Below are 18,788 nucleotides of genomic sequence, written 5' to 3'. Positions count from 1 at the left end.
TGTCCGTCTTTGCTCTATTTAATGCTTTCAAAGGTAACAGCCAGTCAAGTACACTGACTTTCAAGAGGCAAGTTTCAAACACAGCGCAGACAGGGAGTCAAGTTTTGTGAGCTACTGTTTACAGTATATTCTATCCCGCATGCATTGTAATTTTTGGCTGCATTTGCGAATTAATTGTCACCAATTTTGAGCCCTGCCTAACTAACTAGCACGGAAGTAGCATACATTTTAAACTTGCGCAGGCCACATACATATTCAGCGCAGCATGCAAACGGCACACGGGTAAGGACAATTTGGTTAATGGAGATTCATCATTGCAACCATGTTGCTAGTGAAAGCCGATGCATGACAGCAGGGAAACTGACGGTGCACTTATCAATTGTTCTTACTACGTCACTGGCAGTGGAGAAGTCATTGTCGAGCAAGCTCTCCAACGCCATCCAGCGCACAGGCCGGTTCTCATTGTCCCCCAGGCAGTGGTAATCCATTGGGAAGAGATCCCGGGCCAGGGCGTTGTCCGTGATCTTCACCTGCATGTTGTCGTCGATGCTGTCGGCAAAGCGAGAACATGTTGAGAAGAAATCAAGGGTGTTTTTAAAAAAAAAAAAAAACTTTGGCTGGCGTCAGTGGAAGCTTACACGCAGTTCCTGGCGGCGAGGTCTTTGTGGATGACCTCGCGGCGGGCAAGGTAGCTCATCCCACATGCAATCTGAATGGCCATGTAGACCAGGTCTTGCTGTGAGATAGCCTGACAGGAAGCGAGGGAGGGTGACACACAGAGCTTTAGAACAGGAAACACACTGTAGCGACTGACCGTGACTTTAAGTGTCAAGCTGCCCTTGTTTCCTTTTTAGGGCAAAAAGGTAGAATGAAGAGTGGAGAGCAGGGGAGTCACCACTACATTATTTTACCTCTGCTCCATTTTCTGGTTAATTAACAGTTAAGCAAAACAACAACCGTAACACCAAGACACTACCATTTGTTTAAAGATACTGAAACATATATTTCTCTCACAACAAAAACAACTTTGGCAAACAATTTACCAATTTAAAATGTGGGAATATTTTGTCTCTTAAAATGAAATAATCAACTTAAAACCAGAAGAAAGTATTTGAACAGGTGAATTGTTTGGACAATGTTTGAGCTCATACTGTAATTTGTTTAACTCCACATACCGACACACACACACTTTTCCTGGTGGTTCTCACTGGTTGTATCTTAATGTTACTACATCCCCTCAAGTTATGGCTTCCATCATTTTGTGTGAATAATTTTTGTATCTTTAATTTTAATTTCTTAATAACTAAATTGTAAAATAAGGATCATTTAAATAGACAAAACTTTTTAAGCCACTGAAACAAAAATAAATTAGGTTTACATTTTTTTCAACTAAAATTAGCAAATTATTTTCAAAATGAGCAAATTAACCTAATAATTATTTCTAATAAATCTTGAGAAAAGATTATCCTTAATTTTAATATTGGTCATTACAAGTACACTATTTAACTAAATAGTAAAATAAGAAGGAATATAATTTTAATAGGAATATCTTTATGCCACTAAAACAAGAAAATAATTTTGATGATGATCTTTTTGCGGTGAAAAGTCAAATTTACACTGTGAATATTTTTGCAGGCCTGGTGAATCTTTTCCCCTTCAACAAATTTCACGCTAGAACGGCTTTCTGTGAGACAGCGGTTTGAACTGCGGTATGTAAAATCAATTTTGCAAGTTGACTTGATGATCATGCTTGACTTGGCTCGATGAAATACACTCATTAAAGATTTGCAATAAATCTTCCCCAACCATCAGATCAGGTGTCAATCCAGTTCGCCAGCTGTTCTGCAGTTCCACCTGCTTTGACTGGTGAAGTGTGGCACCGGATCAGGCGACGTGGAGACAATCGGTCTTTTGTATTTGTTCAAACTTGGCGGGGAGGCTTCCTACAACCCGTTCCGTGGATCTAGCGTTTGCAAGACGGAGCTTGCTGTATTTATCAAACCTTCTTTAGCGGCATTTGAGATTAGATTGTTAGCTTGAAGAGATCTTGTTATTATGAGCCTTGTTGGCAGCGCCACTGTGGCAATATGCTGCAGCTGCAAATTGCAAATTGAATAGGCATACCACTGGCGCATGCTGTGCACTAATAAAATCACTCGCTTTCTGGGAATGTTTTTAACCCATCCAGTGCCATTGACAACTAAAAACTTCAAACTATTAACATTTTAGCAAAGTAGTAAAAAGACTGTGAAGCCAGAAGTTAAAAAATTCAAGGTCTGCAGATGCCAATGTTTTTTTTTCCTAAAAAACAAAAAAGTATATGTTTCAAGCTTCACCTGAGGGTTGTTTGCCTCGGCCAGCTTGCACTGCCGCAGAAACAGCTTTAAGTTTCCCCAGGCCATGAAGGGCAGCAGCACCATTGGCTTCTCACCATCCTCCGTGCACACATTGCTGATTGGCAGCAGGTTTCTGGAAAAAGGAAGGAAACATTTGGTGTAAATACACACACAGGCCAATGTATTAGGTACGGAAGCTTGCTTACGTTGGCAGGGATTTCTTTAAAAACACAATTAATTGGAGGGCAAAGGGGAAGAGGAAACGCTGGCATCATGTTGAGGAAAAGGTGTCGGCCAAAATACGTCAAATTAAAGTTAACCCCTCTTGATGCTTTGAAAGCTGTTCCTATGTTAAAATGGTATATTGTTTAGTCTTTATTTTTCAGTCTTTCTTTAAACAGGAGACATTCTTTTCATCTTTAGAGAGAAGGAATTTAGCATCAAAATGTTGGAAACCAAAACAACTAACTTACTGTTTGCCCTGAGACATTGTTCCTTGAAACTTTTGAAAATTCCTTGTTTTGATAAACATATTTCATGTTATTTGGTGATATTATCAGTCTCTTAGTTTAGTGTTTTTTCTGTGATTAGATTCCTTAAACTTGCTCTTAAATGTCCGACTTCCGACCTATTGATTAAAACTGCTGATTTGACCTTTCGTGCAAGACAAAGTGAGTTTCCAAGATCAGCTCACCTGTGATGAAGGCCACGAAGCTTGCAGCTTTCAGTCAACATCATGGTCACTTGCACCTCTGACGCATGGTCTGCAAACAAGGTGGAACACAACCCATGAATATCACACTTATTACATAGGAGTTTATTTTATTTCTCTCAATACAATCGGTTCAGTTCTAAGGAGCAACGCCACATTATTTGTGCTCTGTCGGTCTTGTTTTCTTTTCTTAATAGACCTTGACATTTGGTAGCACTACAATGTTGTGTGTAACCGTGCTAATGAACCAAGACAAAGGAGCCCATGAATCCTCCCAGTCTTTCACCCTTATGATCTTTATTTTGCCAGAATACATTCCTGTCCATTAATATTGTGACATCCTCATCTTTTGAAATGCTTACGTTGTATACGCTCGTTTTTGGTTTCTGGGAATCTTGCTGTCTGGCTTTGATGTTGTGCATTATAAAACATGAATACCTTTAACAGTCTTCACAAAGACTGGCTTTTCCTTGGTGGGGTCTTTATCATCCAGCAGCACACCGTGGAAAATGCGACCAAAGGTGCCTGTACAAAAATAGGTAAAATAAATAAATAAAAACTCTTTTTAAATGTCACATCAGGTCGGGCCACAATTTCAAACTGATTTGTAACACTGGCCAGAACAACAATGATTTTGTTTGCTCTCAAAAGACATTTCAGCGCTTTAAATGGTGGCGGAAAAGCCAAGCAATTGCATTCATCATTGCTGTTGTCTAAACTGTCAAAGGAGCGCTTGGGGCTGGAACTCCATTGAGGTGAGCAAAAGAGCGAAGACATAAAGTTTAGAAAAACATCTGAACCCTTAGGCAAGTGGGACCTAACAACAAGCTTAGTGTTTAAAACAGCCTTCCCATCCACCTGGAGCGTGCGCGTCGGGCCTGTCCAGACCAGTTCACGGTGAGCAAGCATTCAACTTTCACCGCCCTCGAAGTCTTCTTTTTAGTCGCACGCTGTCATGCTAAAGGAGGCGGAACATATTCTGATAGCATATGCTGTGATTGAGTCGCGTCGGTAGGATTTGCAAGTCTGAAAATCGGGGCTGAGTTGATCGACTAATTGAAAAACGTTTTAACTTTTTCAAAAGTTTTAAATACCTCCATAAAAAACTAATGAAAGATAATAAAATCCAATGTTTTATTCAAGGGTTAAAGATGATGAAAAGAAAATAGCTTTCAGGGAATATGCATATTAGTTTAGTCTTGGGTTTTCTTGCAGAAGCAACACTTCATTAAAAGTTCAACGCTAAATATTAAGCTCTTCAAACTCATTCGTACTCGACTTCCTAAAATATTTGAAAGCATTCATCTCAAGTTCAAGCAGAGTAAAGTTGCCAAGAATCCACCAAGTATCAGGGAAATACGAGCCAACTTTCCCGCTAACCTCTGTTTCAAGAACTAGCGAGAGCATTCAGAGTATGACTCAGACCAGTCCGAAAGGATTTATGAACGGTGCTTATCAAAGACCAGTTTGGTTTAAAATATTTATGTTCTGATTGCGCATTCCCAGACCGAGGCTGGAGTGCCATGTCAACATCCGAGAATCGTAACACTAAATGCATCCAAAGTGGGCAAAAATCCACTGGACTGACGGAAAGTCCTGTTCAATCCATGATGAAGTTGAGTGACCTCCGAGGCACCCAACAGGACAAGATAGATAGATACTTTATTCATCCCCGTAGGGAAATTCACTCTTCCAGCAGTAGCCTTGTGTTGAAAATAAAACAATAATAAAATTAAAGAAATAGAATACAGAAATGGGCAGCACGGCGGCGCAGTGGTTAGCGCTTGTGCGGCACAGTTCATGTCATGGGAACCTGTCGTGGGTTCAAATCCAGCTCCAGACTTTCTGTGCGGAGTTTGTATGTTCTCCCCGTGCTTGCGTGGGTTTCCTCCGGGCACTCCGGTTTCCTCCCACATTCCAAAGACATGCATTTCAGGTGAATTGGCCGGTCCAAATTGTCCCTAGGTGTGAATGAGCGAATGAGTTGTCTGTCCCTGTGTGCCCTGCGATTGGCTGGCAACCAGTTCAGGGTGTCCCCTGCCCACTGCCCGATGATTGCTGGGATGGGCTCCAGCCCCCCGCGACCCTACTGAGGATAAGCGGTACGGCTGATGAGATGAGATGAATACAGAAATACCCAATACCATGGTTGATAGAGTATTTAAATAGTGCTACATAAAATACACACTGTAATAAAAATAGGGTAATATGCAAATTTGGGGGTGGGGTTTAATGTGGGCTTTTACTCCTCCGGGTGGAGTTTAAGAGCCTCACGGCATGAGGAAGAAATTATCTCCTCAGTCTTTCCATGGAACAAGACTGTGACAGCAGTCTGTCGCTGAAGCTGCTCTTCCGTTTGGAGATGATGATGTGTAGTGGATGTGATGAATTGTCCATGATTGACAATGGAGGCAAAACTGAAAGTTGATAGTTTTATACAGTAAGAGATGTAGAAGGTCCTTTTTATTACATTACATTTAACATTAAGATTGTTATCGTTTGGTTTTCGTTTCCCCCAAAAATGAGGTTATATAAAAATAAAATTGCCATTTATATCAGGTCATTTATGGGATATCGGAGATAATACTATTTGTAAAAAATGAATAACTCGTTATTACCAAAATCCAAGTTCCCCCATTTACTGTTTATATGCCATCTAAAAAAAAAAAAAACTTACCTTCGTGCAGGACATCCCGCAGTGTGACCCTCTCCCGCGAGATGGCAATATCTTTGACTTTGGCCTTGGCTTCCAAGAGGGTCACGCTCCTCAGGTCGTTTTTCTCGATGCGGAGCGATGGGTAGCCTGCCAGCCGAGGTAGAGAAGATCCAAGTGTAAACACAAAATACCAAGCTTGGTCTGTTTACTTGAAAAGTGTCTGCATTATCTCACTTTGACAGCCTACACACCAATTCTCGTAACACCCTGGGGTTGATGCTGTCCATTTATAGCTACCCCCTCCACTTTTTGAACCATCAAACCGTGGTTGAATAAATTGGCACGAAACATTTTATTGGTAGTGAATTTACAACTTTAGCTCCAAATATAGCATTGTTTTTACTTCGATTTTGCATATTGAAACTATATTTTTGACTTTAATTCAAAGAAACAGTTGTAAAGGCAACAAAACAAGTTATTTTTTTCATTATTGTGAATATTTTTTTTTATTATTCACATTATATTTCAGACAATAATAATCTAAACTACGCTATGGTTGAATACAACAAAAAAAAGCATATCCCCTTGTGCATGTCAAAAAACATATCAAGACATTGTAAACGTGACCCACTGCACATGCACACACTTTCAGATATCACTAAGAGACAATGCCAGTCATTTATACGTTTTTAAGTTCCTGTTATGGTTATGAGAAAAGATGGTTGGGGCAGGCAAGTTGTGCAAAAAAAAAGCCAGTTAGGTCAATGACGCCCCCTGGAGGGAAACTGTAGCTAAGTGACACGTGTGACAAAAAAGGCAACAGTCTTCTTGCTCACTTACTTGTTTCAAGAGGGGGGGAACCAGTGTTTTGGAAGGAGGAGGTGGCGAGCTGGAGAATGGGTGCAGAACTGGGGTGGTTGTCTGATTAGAGGAAAGTTTGGGGAAAGAGGTAAGGGAATAATTCAATGTAGCTTTACACAAATGATTAAGTTGCTCAAATGCCACTTAATTAAAAAAGCCTCCACAATTGAAAAAGATCAGAGTGTATTAGTATTTTTCAAGGAATTCGGTCAGTCCTGTTAAAATAGTAGCTGACTAACAGCTAAATGTGAATCATTTAAGCACAGTGAACAGGTGACTTATGACCTTCTCAACTTGCATCAACCCTTAACTGCAGCCAAGGCCAACAGATGCTCATTTTTTAAATTCAATGTCTGGCAATGTGTAGCAATAATGCAACCTGACCACAATTCTGGCAGCCGCCCAGCACAGTTATCTACACTTCGTAACTAGATACATTATCGGTGTCATTGTAATGGATTTACGTCTGGTTAGTTGGACCCAATCCCGGTCATAAGTCAGATGTTACCTGTTCATGTTAACATAGTATTCACTTGCAAAAACACTCCCAGGACATCACGCTAGGACGCCCAATGAAAAGAAGAGCTCAACAGGCGTTTGTCATGAGGCTCATATGCAGTGTGCGGTATAACGTTGTCATTTTTTCAGTAACGGGGTCATCTAACTACTGTAGAATTCGGACGATAAGTCGAGACTTTCTTCCCGAGCCTTAAACCCTGCGGCTTATGCAACGATGCGGCCAGTTTATGCATTTTTTCTAACGGTCGCCCGACCAGTATAAATAAGAGTGAGATAAATGGAATATATGTATCAAGGACGAAGGTTAATGTAACATCATGCTTTGTCCATGTATAAAACTAGCATGAACAAACCCTCATATCCTAAAAAAGGTTTCAATCGAAAGGGGAGCGCTTACTGCCATGTTGGGAATCATTTTAAGAGAATGTTTATTTGTGAACGGAAATAATGTGGCGAAACGAACAGGTTACAAAAAGCAACGTCCAAGAAAGGCAGATTCCTACTTATCTGTTGGCATTATCGTGTGTTTTGTAAATATTTTACATGGTTGGATTCCATGGATTGTCCTTGATATAACAATGCAATTTTCGCGGACATTCAAATAAGTTAATGACAGCCAGGGAACGTACTGGTGGGTCACGCCAGCTTTATAGTTTTTGGGTATCCTGAGGTTTCTCTCATGTCTATATTTTGAACATTTTCCAATGATATGTGGCATAAAATTCTTTCTGTGTACCGTTTTCCTTTGTAAATAACATGTTCCAATGTGGGTATATGCGGCTTAGTCAGGTATGTATGTTCCAAATGTTTTTTTTCGTTAAAAATACACTGTGTTTGGCTTATAATCAGTTGCAGCACATAATCAGGTGCGCCTTATAGGTTGAATTTTACAATAATTAGTTTTTACGCCGTTCCAACGCCGTTATTGTTACTGACAGTCAAAAGTGGTGCGTTACTTTGGCTACAGAATGCCGATAGCAGAATGTCTTCCTTGGCACACCTTTTCAGCGGCGCGTTTTTTGCTCTCCTCCGAGATCGTTATGTCACGTCTTTTCAGATCATGTCACCATTCAAAATACTATATAGTTTGATAGCGATTCCGAATACCGTATAGTATTTACTAATACAACGAAAGAAAAGGCCTTGTGCGGAGTTTGCATGTTCTCCCCATACTTGAGTGCGTTTTCCCTGGGCAATCCGGTTTCCTACCGCGTTTTAGGTAAATTGGCCGGTTCATATCGTCCCTAGGTGTGAGTGAGCATGACAATGGTTGTACGTCTGTGTGCCCTGCGACTGGCTGGCAACCGGTTCAGGGTGTCCCTTGCCCACTGCCCGAAGATGGTTGCGATGGGCTCCAGAACCGCCACGACTCTGCTTAGGATAAGCAGTGCAGATAAGGGATGGATGTGGGGATGGATGTATGGATGGAACCGAAAGAAAAGGCAGATTGGTGAATGCGGCCGCAACCAACTTGTGTAGTTCGCGAACGAAACAGCTCTATGAGTATGGAGTGTCGGTGTTCTGCGGAAACCTTCTGCATAGTGGAGACATCCTACAAATGCCTTGTGATTTCTATGGAATTTACTTACAATTATGGTTTTGATTTAGTCTTACTTGACTCTTTAAGTGCTTCAAAATACTGATTTCCGATACCTGGCGTGTTTTTCTGCGTTGGCTTTTTAGCATGGTGTTTGTTGACTACAGTGATCACGCACTGTATGTTTACATGCCAACCGTGGTTATTTTTCACGAGTAAAAGTTCTATTTGCATAAGAAAGAAAACAAAATTCGCAGTCACATTAGCCTACAGTAGGACGTCTCCACAAGGTAGGACGTTCCAGTCAAACACCGTTTCCTTTCGAGATTTCTCTTTTGTGATTGGTCAAAATGCATTTTTTTGCAGGTATTTGGTGCTGTTGACCTTAAATTTGTTGCCAGAAGCATAAACTTACACTTCATATGGATGGATAAAATTCTTACATCCACTATAGAAGGATCTCCGTTGAGGCAGAATATAAAACAGAAATGACCCTGAGAAATCAACCAATACACATTAGTCTGTTTAGCTAGAAAACCTGACTTAACCGGGTTAAATTGTTTTGTATTGTGTATATTTTTTTGTACATTTATATCTAAATATAGCTTTCCTGTGTTTTTCAGTGTTAACGTTTAAATGCTAATTTTTCCCCTTTTAAAGTCATTCATAATAATAAATAACAAATGGTATAACCGTCTTTTCACGACTATAAGGCGTACCCCCCAAAAATAGTTTTGTGTCCTATATTTTCCATACATAAGGCGCACCGGGCTATAAGGCTCTACAGTGGAAACGTCAACAAAACAGTCAGATAGTTCAGTCAAACTTATTAACCCCTGAACATTTCGACGGCTCGCAAAGAAGGAAATACGAGTTTCGGACGATAAGTCGAGACTTTTCCCCCCAAGCCTTAAACCCTGCAGGTTATGCAACGATGCGGCCAATTTATCTGTCTGTACAATATCACAAATCACTCATTTGTGTTATTCCACATATCATTAGAAAGATTAAACTCTTGGGATTCAAGAAATGGCAACTATTTCTTAATTACTATTTTCTTTTATGCTGACAGAAAAGTAAGAATTTTATTGTACGGGGAAATATGGTTCTTTACTGTGCATATCACAATACACACTTTGAATTAAATTGATATTAATTTAAAAATAGACTCGTCACAGAAACAAAGATCAGTCTGAAACAAGATACTGGGAAAATATAAAGCCAAGGTAGCTCACCAAAGACGTCTTGCAGCCAACTTGTTTATTAATAATACGCAAGAATGGTCCTCTCACATCCCTGAGTGTAGTAAATCTAACCGAGTAAAATATCTTCACACTCCAAAAAAATGCAATAATGCAGACTAATAAAAAAAATATCCCCCGAGAAGCATCTGCATTGATGGACGTTGCTTGTTGCTTTCTGTCTGTTTAGCCCCATAATTCCTGTTTACAAATACAGACTACAGTAGAAAAAATATTTTCCCCAGGCCGTAGAACAACCAAACGTGTGATTCACATATTTTTCGGCCAATTGTAGGCTTTGCTTTGCACAGCTTAGCTTATGCGAGCCTGTAGATGCTATAAAGGACCCGCCTTTTTTACCTCCAAATAAATTTAGCCAATAGTGACCGATTCAAATGATGATTAACACATTGGTTAGGAAATGAAAAGCCGGTATATATATCCCAGCATACAGCGCTGACTACTTCTCCTACGGGGGGAAATCTAGTCGGCGGCTGCTTGCATTAGTTGCGAGACCTTGCGACTCAATATTGATCCATATATAAGCCTCACTGTACAGGGAGTGCAGAATTATTAGGCAAATGAGTATTTTGACCACATCATCATGTTTATGCATGTTGTCTTACTCCAAGCTGTATAGGCTGGAAAGCCTACTACCAATTAAGCATATCAGGTGATGTGCATCTCTGTAATGAGAAGGGGTGTGGTCTAATGACATCAACACCCTATATCAGGTGTGCATAATTATTAGGCAACTTCCTTTCCTTTGGCAAAATGGGTCAGAAGAGGGACTTGACAGGCTCTGAAAAGTCAAAAATAGTGAGATATCTTGCAGAGGGATGCAGCACTCTTAAAATTGCCAAGCTTCTGAAGCGTGATCATCGAACAATCAAGCGTTACATTCAAAATAGTCAACAGGGTCGCAAGAAGCGTGTAGAAAAACCAAGGCGCAAAATAACTGCCCGTGAACTGAGAAAAGTCAAGCGTACAGCTGCCAAGATGCCACTTGCCACCAGTTTTGCCATATTTCAGAGCTGCAACATCACTGGAGTGCCCAAAAGCACAAGGTGTGCAATACTCAGAGACATGGCCAAGGTAAGAAAGGCTGAAAAACGACCACCACTGAACAAGACACACAAGCTGAAACGTCAAGACTGGGCCAAGAAAAATCTCAAGACGGATTTTTCTAAGGTTTTATGGACTGATGAAATGAGAGTGAGTCTTGATGGGCCAGATGGATGGGCCCGTGGCTGGATCGGTAAAGGGCAGAGAGCTCCAGTCCGCCTCAGACGCCAGCAAGGTGGAGGTGGGGTACTGGTATGGGCTGGTATCATCAAAGATGAGCTTGTGGGGCCTTTTCGGGTTGAGGATGGACTCAAGCTCAACTCCCAGTCCTACTGCCAGTTTCTGGAAGACACCTTCTTCAAGCAGTGGTACAGGAAGAAGTCCGCATCCTTCAAGAAAAACATGATTTTCATGCAGGACAACGCTCCATCACACGCACCCAAGTACTCCACAGCGTGGCTGGCAAGAAAGGGTCTAAAAGAAGAAAAACTAATGACATGGCCTCCTTGTTCACCTGATCTGAACCCCATAGAGAACCTGTGGTCCCTCATCAAATGTGAGATTTACAAGGAGGGAAAACAGTACACCTCTCTGAACAGTGTCTGGGAAGCTGTGGTTGCTGCTGCACGCAATGTTGATCGTGAACAGATCAAAGCACTGACAGAATCCATGGATGGCAGGCTTTTGAGTGTCCTTGCAAAGAAAGGTGGCTATATTGGTCACTGATTTGTTTTTGTTTTGTTTTTGAATGTCAGAAATGTATATTTGTGAATGTTGAGCTGTTATATTGGTTTCCCTGATGAAAATAAATAATTGAAATTCAGATTCAGATTCAGATTCAGATTTACTTTATTGTCATTCGTGTACACGTGTATACAGAACGAAATGTCGATACATCTGACCCGCACAGTTTCTTTGAACGTCAGCCGGGATAGATAAGATTAACCATGTCTTCGTCAGAATTTTAGCGCAGCAGTTCGTCATCTCGCGGTTCGATGCCTCTTCCAGTTGTTAAATGGTCCAGTTTATTGTCCAGAGAGCGAATGTTAGAGGGGTTAGCCTTTAGCCTAGCTGTTAGCCCGGCCCGCTTCGTCGAGGGGTTAGCCTTTAGCCTAGCTGTTAGCCCGGCCCGCTTCTTCGTCGCGCCGCTGTCTTGCCACTCTGCTTCGCTGCTTTGTAGGCCGCTGGTCTTGTAGGTCTTGTTGACATAGCAGTCCGTGGCTAATAAACACTCCCGAGTGGTCGTAGCACCGAGCGCTTGATGTCGAGTGGTCGTAGCACCGAGCGCCTGATGTCCTCGTTCGGCGGTAACGCTGCCGTCTTGCCACTCTGCTTCGCTGCCTTGTAGGCTGCTGGGTCTTGTCGACATAGCAGTCCGTGGCTAATACACATCAAGCGCTTGATGTCTGGATGATCGCATATCCAGCAAAAAAAAACTGCGATCGTAACTTAATCTGCAGTTCGAGCCGACTTTGTGCGCCATCAAAACTGAGTCGAAGACTGGATCTTATGGCCGACGCGTAAAAAAACCGTTGCAAGTCGATGCGGCCGCAGCCATCAGGGCGCCGCCATCTTGCAAGTGGGTATACATTTGTTTTTTGTTAAGTTGCCTAATAATTATGCACAGTAATAGTCACCTGCACACACAGATATCCTCCTAAAATAGCTAAAACTAAAAAAGCCCCACTCCAACTTCCAAAATATTCAGCTTTGATATTAATGAGACTTTTGGGTTCATTAAGAACATGGTTGTTGTTCAATAATAAAATTAATCCTCAAAAATACAACTTGCTTAATAATTGTGCACTGCCTGTATTATAAGGCGTATGGTCAGCTTTTGAAAGTAAAAATAAAGGCTTTTAGATGCGCATTACAGTTGTGAAAATACGGTATATGGACTTAACAACCTGAAAAGATATTTGGAAGTCAAAAGAGCCAGCCCTTTTTACTGAGGCAAGCCGAAAAAGCCCGTTCTTTTAAGAGTCGGAATTCCCATCTCTACAATGGACTAGTCAAGTTAGATTTAATTTATTAAACTTAATTTATATTGTTTACTATTCTTTAATTTTATTAATTACAATTTATTTTTGTTGCAGTTCAAGTGTTGGATAAATATGTTGCTGGTGAGGTACAATACATATGATAAGGTTCTATAACACAAGTATCTATGTGTTCTTCTTTATTCAACTGACTTGAATACTGCTCAGAAAATTTCAAATTATTTGACAAGCAACAACTTCTTCATTAAAGTAACAGAAATAGTTACTTTCCCTCGTAACTAGTTACTTTTACTAGAGTATTCAGTTTTTCGATTACTTTTTGCAAGAAGTAGTGAGTAACTATAACTAATTACTTTCTTAAACTAACGTGCCCAACACTGCTCATACGCAGGAAAAGTCAAGTATAGTGTAGTGTAGTGTGCAAGTAAAAATAAAATACAGTGTGAGATTAGCATTGAATCCACAAGAGGGCGACTGGGGCATGGAAGACTTCCCCCTGCTTGTGTCATTATGCGGTTGGAAACATTCTAAAAGTGTCAGAGCCTGAAGGATGAATATCCAACTTTGTGAAGTTATTCTGGTCCTTAAAAAAAGTATTTTTACCATGTGGCTGCATGTGTCAAAATCATTAAAGCCTGTGCTCTATGTTTACAACTATAACACATTAAACCAACGAAAACAAGAGGTGGCACAGTTCTAGTCACAGCATTCCTGCACCCTAATCACATTTAAGCTAGGACAAAAATGGTGGAATGCCACATGATGATAAAGTGTGTAATCTACTGCAATGATACCACATTCACCAGTAGCATTTTAAGCAATCCTCAGTAGGATTATAAATGAAATGCTGTCTTAACACTTTACATCTTCAGGTTATGGTTTTGGTACACAGTACTAAAAATGTGTGGAACCATCTGTACTACTGTAGAGTTGTTAGCTTGCTACATCTTACATTTTCCTATTCACTAAATTTGATTCAGCTTAACCTAAACTTCCTTTAAAAGTCAAAGGAACATTTAAATTGTATATTATGCCACACAATATTATTTCAAAATAAATGGAAAATAACACTGTTTTGATGCTTGAAGAAGGAAAAAAATGACAAATTCTTACTGGACACAGAGGCAGCGTTGTTGGGTGTGTCGGCCCGCAGGTACTGTGTGGTTTGTGTAGAAGGTTGGGAGAGTCCCTGTGAGCTTCCACTTTCACTTACACTGCAATAGTCAAGTAGAAAAGAAGCTAATTATAATAGGGAAGATCCAAAATTTGTATCAAAGGAACAACCTGTCCTCCAATTCCACTCTCTTCATGCTGTGAAGATGCAGGATGGCTAGGATGATAGCCACCAAGAAAATGACGATGCAGCACACGCTCACGCTGATGTAGAAAACTTGGGTTGACGTGGTGGGTGCAATCATGCCGTCTACTGATGAAAAAACAAATAAAAATTGCATATAACAATTGATTATTTATCTTATTACCGTAAATTCCGGACTATAAGCCGCTACTTTTCCCCCCAAACGTTCAACCCTGCGGCTTATTCAGTGATGCGGCCAATTTATGTAATTTTTCTAACGGCCGCCAGAAGCGCTCGAGTACAAAAGGTAAGATTTAGACCGGTGGAATATATGCGCCGAGGAAGACTGCAACTTCATGGCCTGTGCATAAATTAAATTTGCGTAAATATACCCTCATCATGCAAAATGCAAAAAGAAAGGCACATGACGCAGCTTTCAAGCTAAAAGCAATCGAGCAGTCCAATAAAGAAGGAGCGAGCGTGTTGCTGGCGTGTTTTGGAATAAGGGAGCGTGGGACGACGTCTATATGACAAAGGAAGACAACTTTGATGGCTTCAGTTCTAAGGAGGAAAATGAGGACGGTTTACCGTGATTTTTACAAATACGGTATGTTTTTTTAACAGACCCGTTTACTGTGTTGCGTGCGTGTTGCTACCATTAACTGCCCTGTCACAGGCACCGTTTGGGAGGAAAGTTATAATATTATTATTAAAGCTTTGAAAACTCTCTCGGTGTACCGTCTTTCTTTGTAAATATGTGTAACCATGTATAATATGTATGATTATATGTTTTGCACGGGCGAATAAAAAAGAAGGGGCGAAACAAACGCGGGGGTGATGGGAAGTGGTGACCGATAAAGGTGAGTGTTTGTGGACGCGGCGGACAATAGTGGATATATATTTTTCCCACCCTTAACTTTGGAAATATACACTTTTTTCCTTGGATCACTTTCAACTGGACCCAGACTCTGCAGGTCTGCATCAAACCTTACGTTCCGGTATAATTTTTCGTTCATTTTGCCGGCTGTGATTGTTGAACTGTTTACTTTTATGAAGGACATTCAGTTTCAATCGCGGGACTTAATGTCGGGTTTGGGTTAAATTTGTGTTTGTGTTACATTTTTTTAATGTGGGTGCATGCGGCTTATATAAAGGTGCGGCATGTGTAAGTACAAAATCGGTTTTCCTCTTAAAATGTGGTGGGTGCGGCTTATAATCAGGTGCGCTCTATAGTCCAGAATTTACGGTATTTATTATATAAAACAGTTGTATTTATGTAAATTTGTTATTGGGAATAATTTCTTATCGAAAACTACTACTGTACTTCAACAGTCAATAAACATATCATCATCATTCTAGTAGCCTAGATGGTAAGGCGCCCGCTTTGAGACTGGGAGGTTCGGGTTCGCGCCCCGGCCGAGTCATTCCTAAGACTTAAAAAGTGGTCGGCGGCGCCCTCTCTTGGCTGCGGCTGCATCGGGTCAGATGCAATCGACATTTCGTTCTGTGTACATTGTTACACAGAATGACAATACAAGGAAATTATTATTATTATTATATTATTATGTCCGTTATCAGCAAAATTAAAAATTTTAAATCTGCATTTTTAAAAAGAAATATCCACAACTGCAACCTTACTCAAAGCTTAAATGCCTGGGGTAATCCCAGCTTGCTGAAGCAGGAGTAAGGCGACACGCTAATGGTACTGCTAATAGCACTAATGGCAACGTTCTCACAAAGGGGGCCTAAGACTACATAAGATGGGTATCCAGATAAATATGGAGAACAACCCACTCCTGGACATATACTGTTCACCATTCATTAACATCTAGAACTCCTCATAGTGCTACTGTTAAGGAGCCAAAATCATTATATCCAGAACAAACTTTTAGTTGTTGTCTGCTAAAAGAGAAAAAAACCTGACTCAATTTTGGCGCAACTTAATGTCAGACAGGTTCTGCCGAGTAAAGCTTTGATATGTCCAACACTTATTTGTTTAAGCCAGTTGTTCTCCATAATTCATTGGTTATGGCAAAGGGCCTTTTCAAATCAACCAACCCTAACCTTAAATCGTGACAAATTGCACAAGCAACAGATGGAAGTCAATGGATGCCAATCTTCAGGCTTTGAAAGGGGATGTATCCAGAATAAGCTGTACTCACATTCAGGCTGTTGAAGCGTGTGAAGAGTGTGGTTGTTAAAAGGAAATGGAATCTTCGAGTCGGAATCTATTCCTGTCCGAGAAAAAGGACAATGGCACCAACATTAGAAGCTACCAGTAAGCGGCCAAACCGTTTTGGTGTAATCATGCAAAATAATTTACATTATTTGTACTAAACCCTCCCCACATATTCAACAAACTTCTCGATTTACGTTTGTAGCACATTTTCCTCCTCTTGAAGTTGAGCACTGTGTAGTTGTTGGCGTGCAGGGTCACATTAAGCTGCACCGTCACCAAAGCCTCGCCATCCACCTTGCCCGAACAGAAGAGGTCCACTCGAAAAACTGTAAGGAAAACAACTTTTAGTCATGTTCAAAATTGAAAATGGTAAATCAAGTACTTATACAGTGCTTTATCAAGTTCACGGTGAAAAAACACTCTACAAAGCCTGACATTCACACATTTCACATCTATGTTCACATGCTAATGGATGATTGCTGTCGTGTAAGAAACAGTCAGGTCCAATAAGTGGAAATTAGGGTTTGGAACTAGAGTGCGCCTTCTAGTGGCATGTGAAAAATTACAGAATTGAAGTAGTGTCCAGATTCTGGCTCAGTTGTCATTTGTAAGGTTAAGTGATTATTCATAAATTGTTGTGCAAATAGTCAGTTTATAGATCTATCAATATTACCAAAATGAGTACCTGTAGTGACATTTTAGCAGTACAGTATTTCCTCGAATTTTGTAGTTTTTCAGTTCCAAACACACCCATATTAACTGAATTTCCACAAAGTAGGAACCATATGTACTATAACAGAAAACAAAGAATCTGTTTACTTGAAAGCACAATTTCCCTCATCTGAAATATGTTCATGCTGCAATGCATTGTGGACTTGTATGATAAACGCAAAGTCCGGTTTACTAGCTAAACAGAGTAATATGTATTGGTAGATTTCTCAGGGACATTTCAGTTTTATTTTCTGCCTCAACGGCGAAGCTTTTATAGTGGATGTAACAATTGCATCCATCCATAAGTAGTGTAAGTCTATGCTTCTGGCACGCAGTGTACGGGCACCACTTGTGAAAAGACAGGATGTGAACGACCAAACACAATACTTTGCTGATTTCGGAGAGTGACGTGGATGAGATCATCCTTTATTTAATGTTGAAAGTTAAATGGGTAAAGGACGTCCATTCCAGGAAACACGCTGCTTCCCAACTGCCAATCAGCGCCCAGGAAACAGAAGGAAATTCTCCGATTTGGTCGAGGATAGCGGCGCTTGTAAAGTCACATGGTAATAGCGTTGTCTTAATTAGTGAATCCAACTTATCAAAAAGTAATCTGCGATGTACCGAGGACCTTAAAGTCAAACCACCAAAAAAGTCGAAAGAATACTATGTAAGTCAGGGGACACTAACCTTTTTGAAGCGGAGAGCTACTTTTATTGGCACGAAGGGTCACCATTTTGATATACATTTCTAAAATAATAACTTGTGTTACTTTGTTGTTGCTGTATTATTACCAAATTGAAATTATTATAAAAACATTATGTCAGTTAGAAATCGAATTTACTAGAAAATCAAAATAACCCATCACTGGTGAGCTATTTTCAGAACTTGTTCGCTGGCTACTCAGATGTTGTTAGCGGGCATCACATTGGAGACCCCTAGTATAAATAGATTCAAGCTGTTTCAATGTCTGATTTCTGGATGCTTCTAAAATGCCTAAATGGGTTTGCGTCACTACAGTGCTTTGGTGCACCTATTCTGGAAGGTGTCAGGGTTGAGGACACCCCATGAACTTGGCAGTTCTTTATTGCCTTTAACATAAATCTAAAAAATTTGGTTATTCATGATATCTTAAATTCAGGGTGTTTTTCAAAGTCAGCATAAAACAAAGTGGTGCTGCTCTGTATTAAAAGGTGCATCATTTTTACAATGGCTTTTTATTTTAAATATTTAGTGTAATGTTTTCAAAATGTTTGTGTTATAAAGTGGGATTACACTTTTTAGAGAGTGACCCCAATGAGTCCTGTTTATCATTGGTAAAAAGATAGTGAATATAAACCTTTACTTCTAAAAGCCACAGTCTTTTGCAGAGTTCTCCTAATTAAGACTTAAATCAAAATCAATTTTTCGATCCATGCTTAACTCTGGCAACCTCCAATAGTATCAATGTCCATACCTTTTCACTTAAATTATTTCAAAACTTATTAAATGTAGATAAAACTTTGAATTCATGAGGGGTAGTAAAATTAAGTCAGCATTCTCAACAAACCGGAAGGAATTTGAGGAAGCTCCCCTTGGCTGGAAATGTTGCTCCGGGGTGTGTTCATGGCAGCAGGATTCTCTACTTTAAAACCTAAGCGGTAGTCCACCTAAGAAACCAAAAAATAACTTTGC

General features: G+C 40.3%; 1 protein-coding gene across 3 annotated transcripts in view; it reads right to left on the bottom strand.

Annotated features, from left to right (window-relative positions):
- The window catches only part of ryk (receptor like tyrosine kinase), a 36,968-nt gene that overhangs the window by 6,964 nt on the left and 11,216 nt on the right, over positions 1 to 18,788 (bottom strand). Inside the window, exons 3-14 of one of the 3 annotated variants that reach the window (XM_088348990.1) lie at positions 18,664 to 18,763; positions 16,598 to 16,729; positions 16,387 to 16,458; positions 14,212 to 14,353; positions 14,041 to 14,141; positions 6,545 to 6,625; positions 5,726 to 5,851; positions 3,487 to 3,573; positions 3,031 to 3,100; positions 2,337 to 2,469; positions 639 to 748; positions 390 to 549 (exon numbers count right to left, since the gene is read on the bottom strand). In XM_088348990.1, coding sequence (XP_088205116.1) covers positions 390 to 549; positions 639 to 748; positions 2,337 to 2,469; positions 3,031 to 3,100; positions 3,487 to 3,573; positions 5,726 to 5,851; positions 6,545 to 6,625; positions 14,041 to 14,141; positions 14,212 to 14,353; positions 16,387 to 16,458; positions 16,598 to 16,729; positions 18,664 to 18,763 — 1,314 coding nt within the window. The remainder of the gene's footprint in view (positions 1 to 389; positions 550 to 638; positions 749 to 2,336; positions 2,470 to 3,030; positions 3,101 to 3,486; positions 3,574 to 5,725; positions 5,852 to 6,544; positions 6,626 to 14,040; positions 14,142 to 14,211; positions 14,354 to 16,386; positions 16,459 to 16,597; positions 16,730 to 18,663; positions 18,764 to 18,788) is intronic. The other 2 variants (XM_088348991.1, XM_088348992.1) reach the window with 2 other exon arrangements.

The sequence above is a fragment of the Urocampus carinirostris genome, chromosome 12 (assembly GCF_059441175.1).
Source record: "Urocampus carinirostris isolate Australia breed hairy pipefish chromosome 12, RoL_Ucar_1.0, whole genome shotgun sequence".
NCBI lineage: Eukaryota > Metazoa > Chordata > Actinopteri > Syngnathiformes > Syngnathidae > Urocampus > Urocampus carinirostris.
The sequence above is the reverse complement of the archived record's forward strand: the minus strand, read 5'-3'. Positions and strand labels throughout refer to the sequence as shown.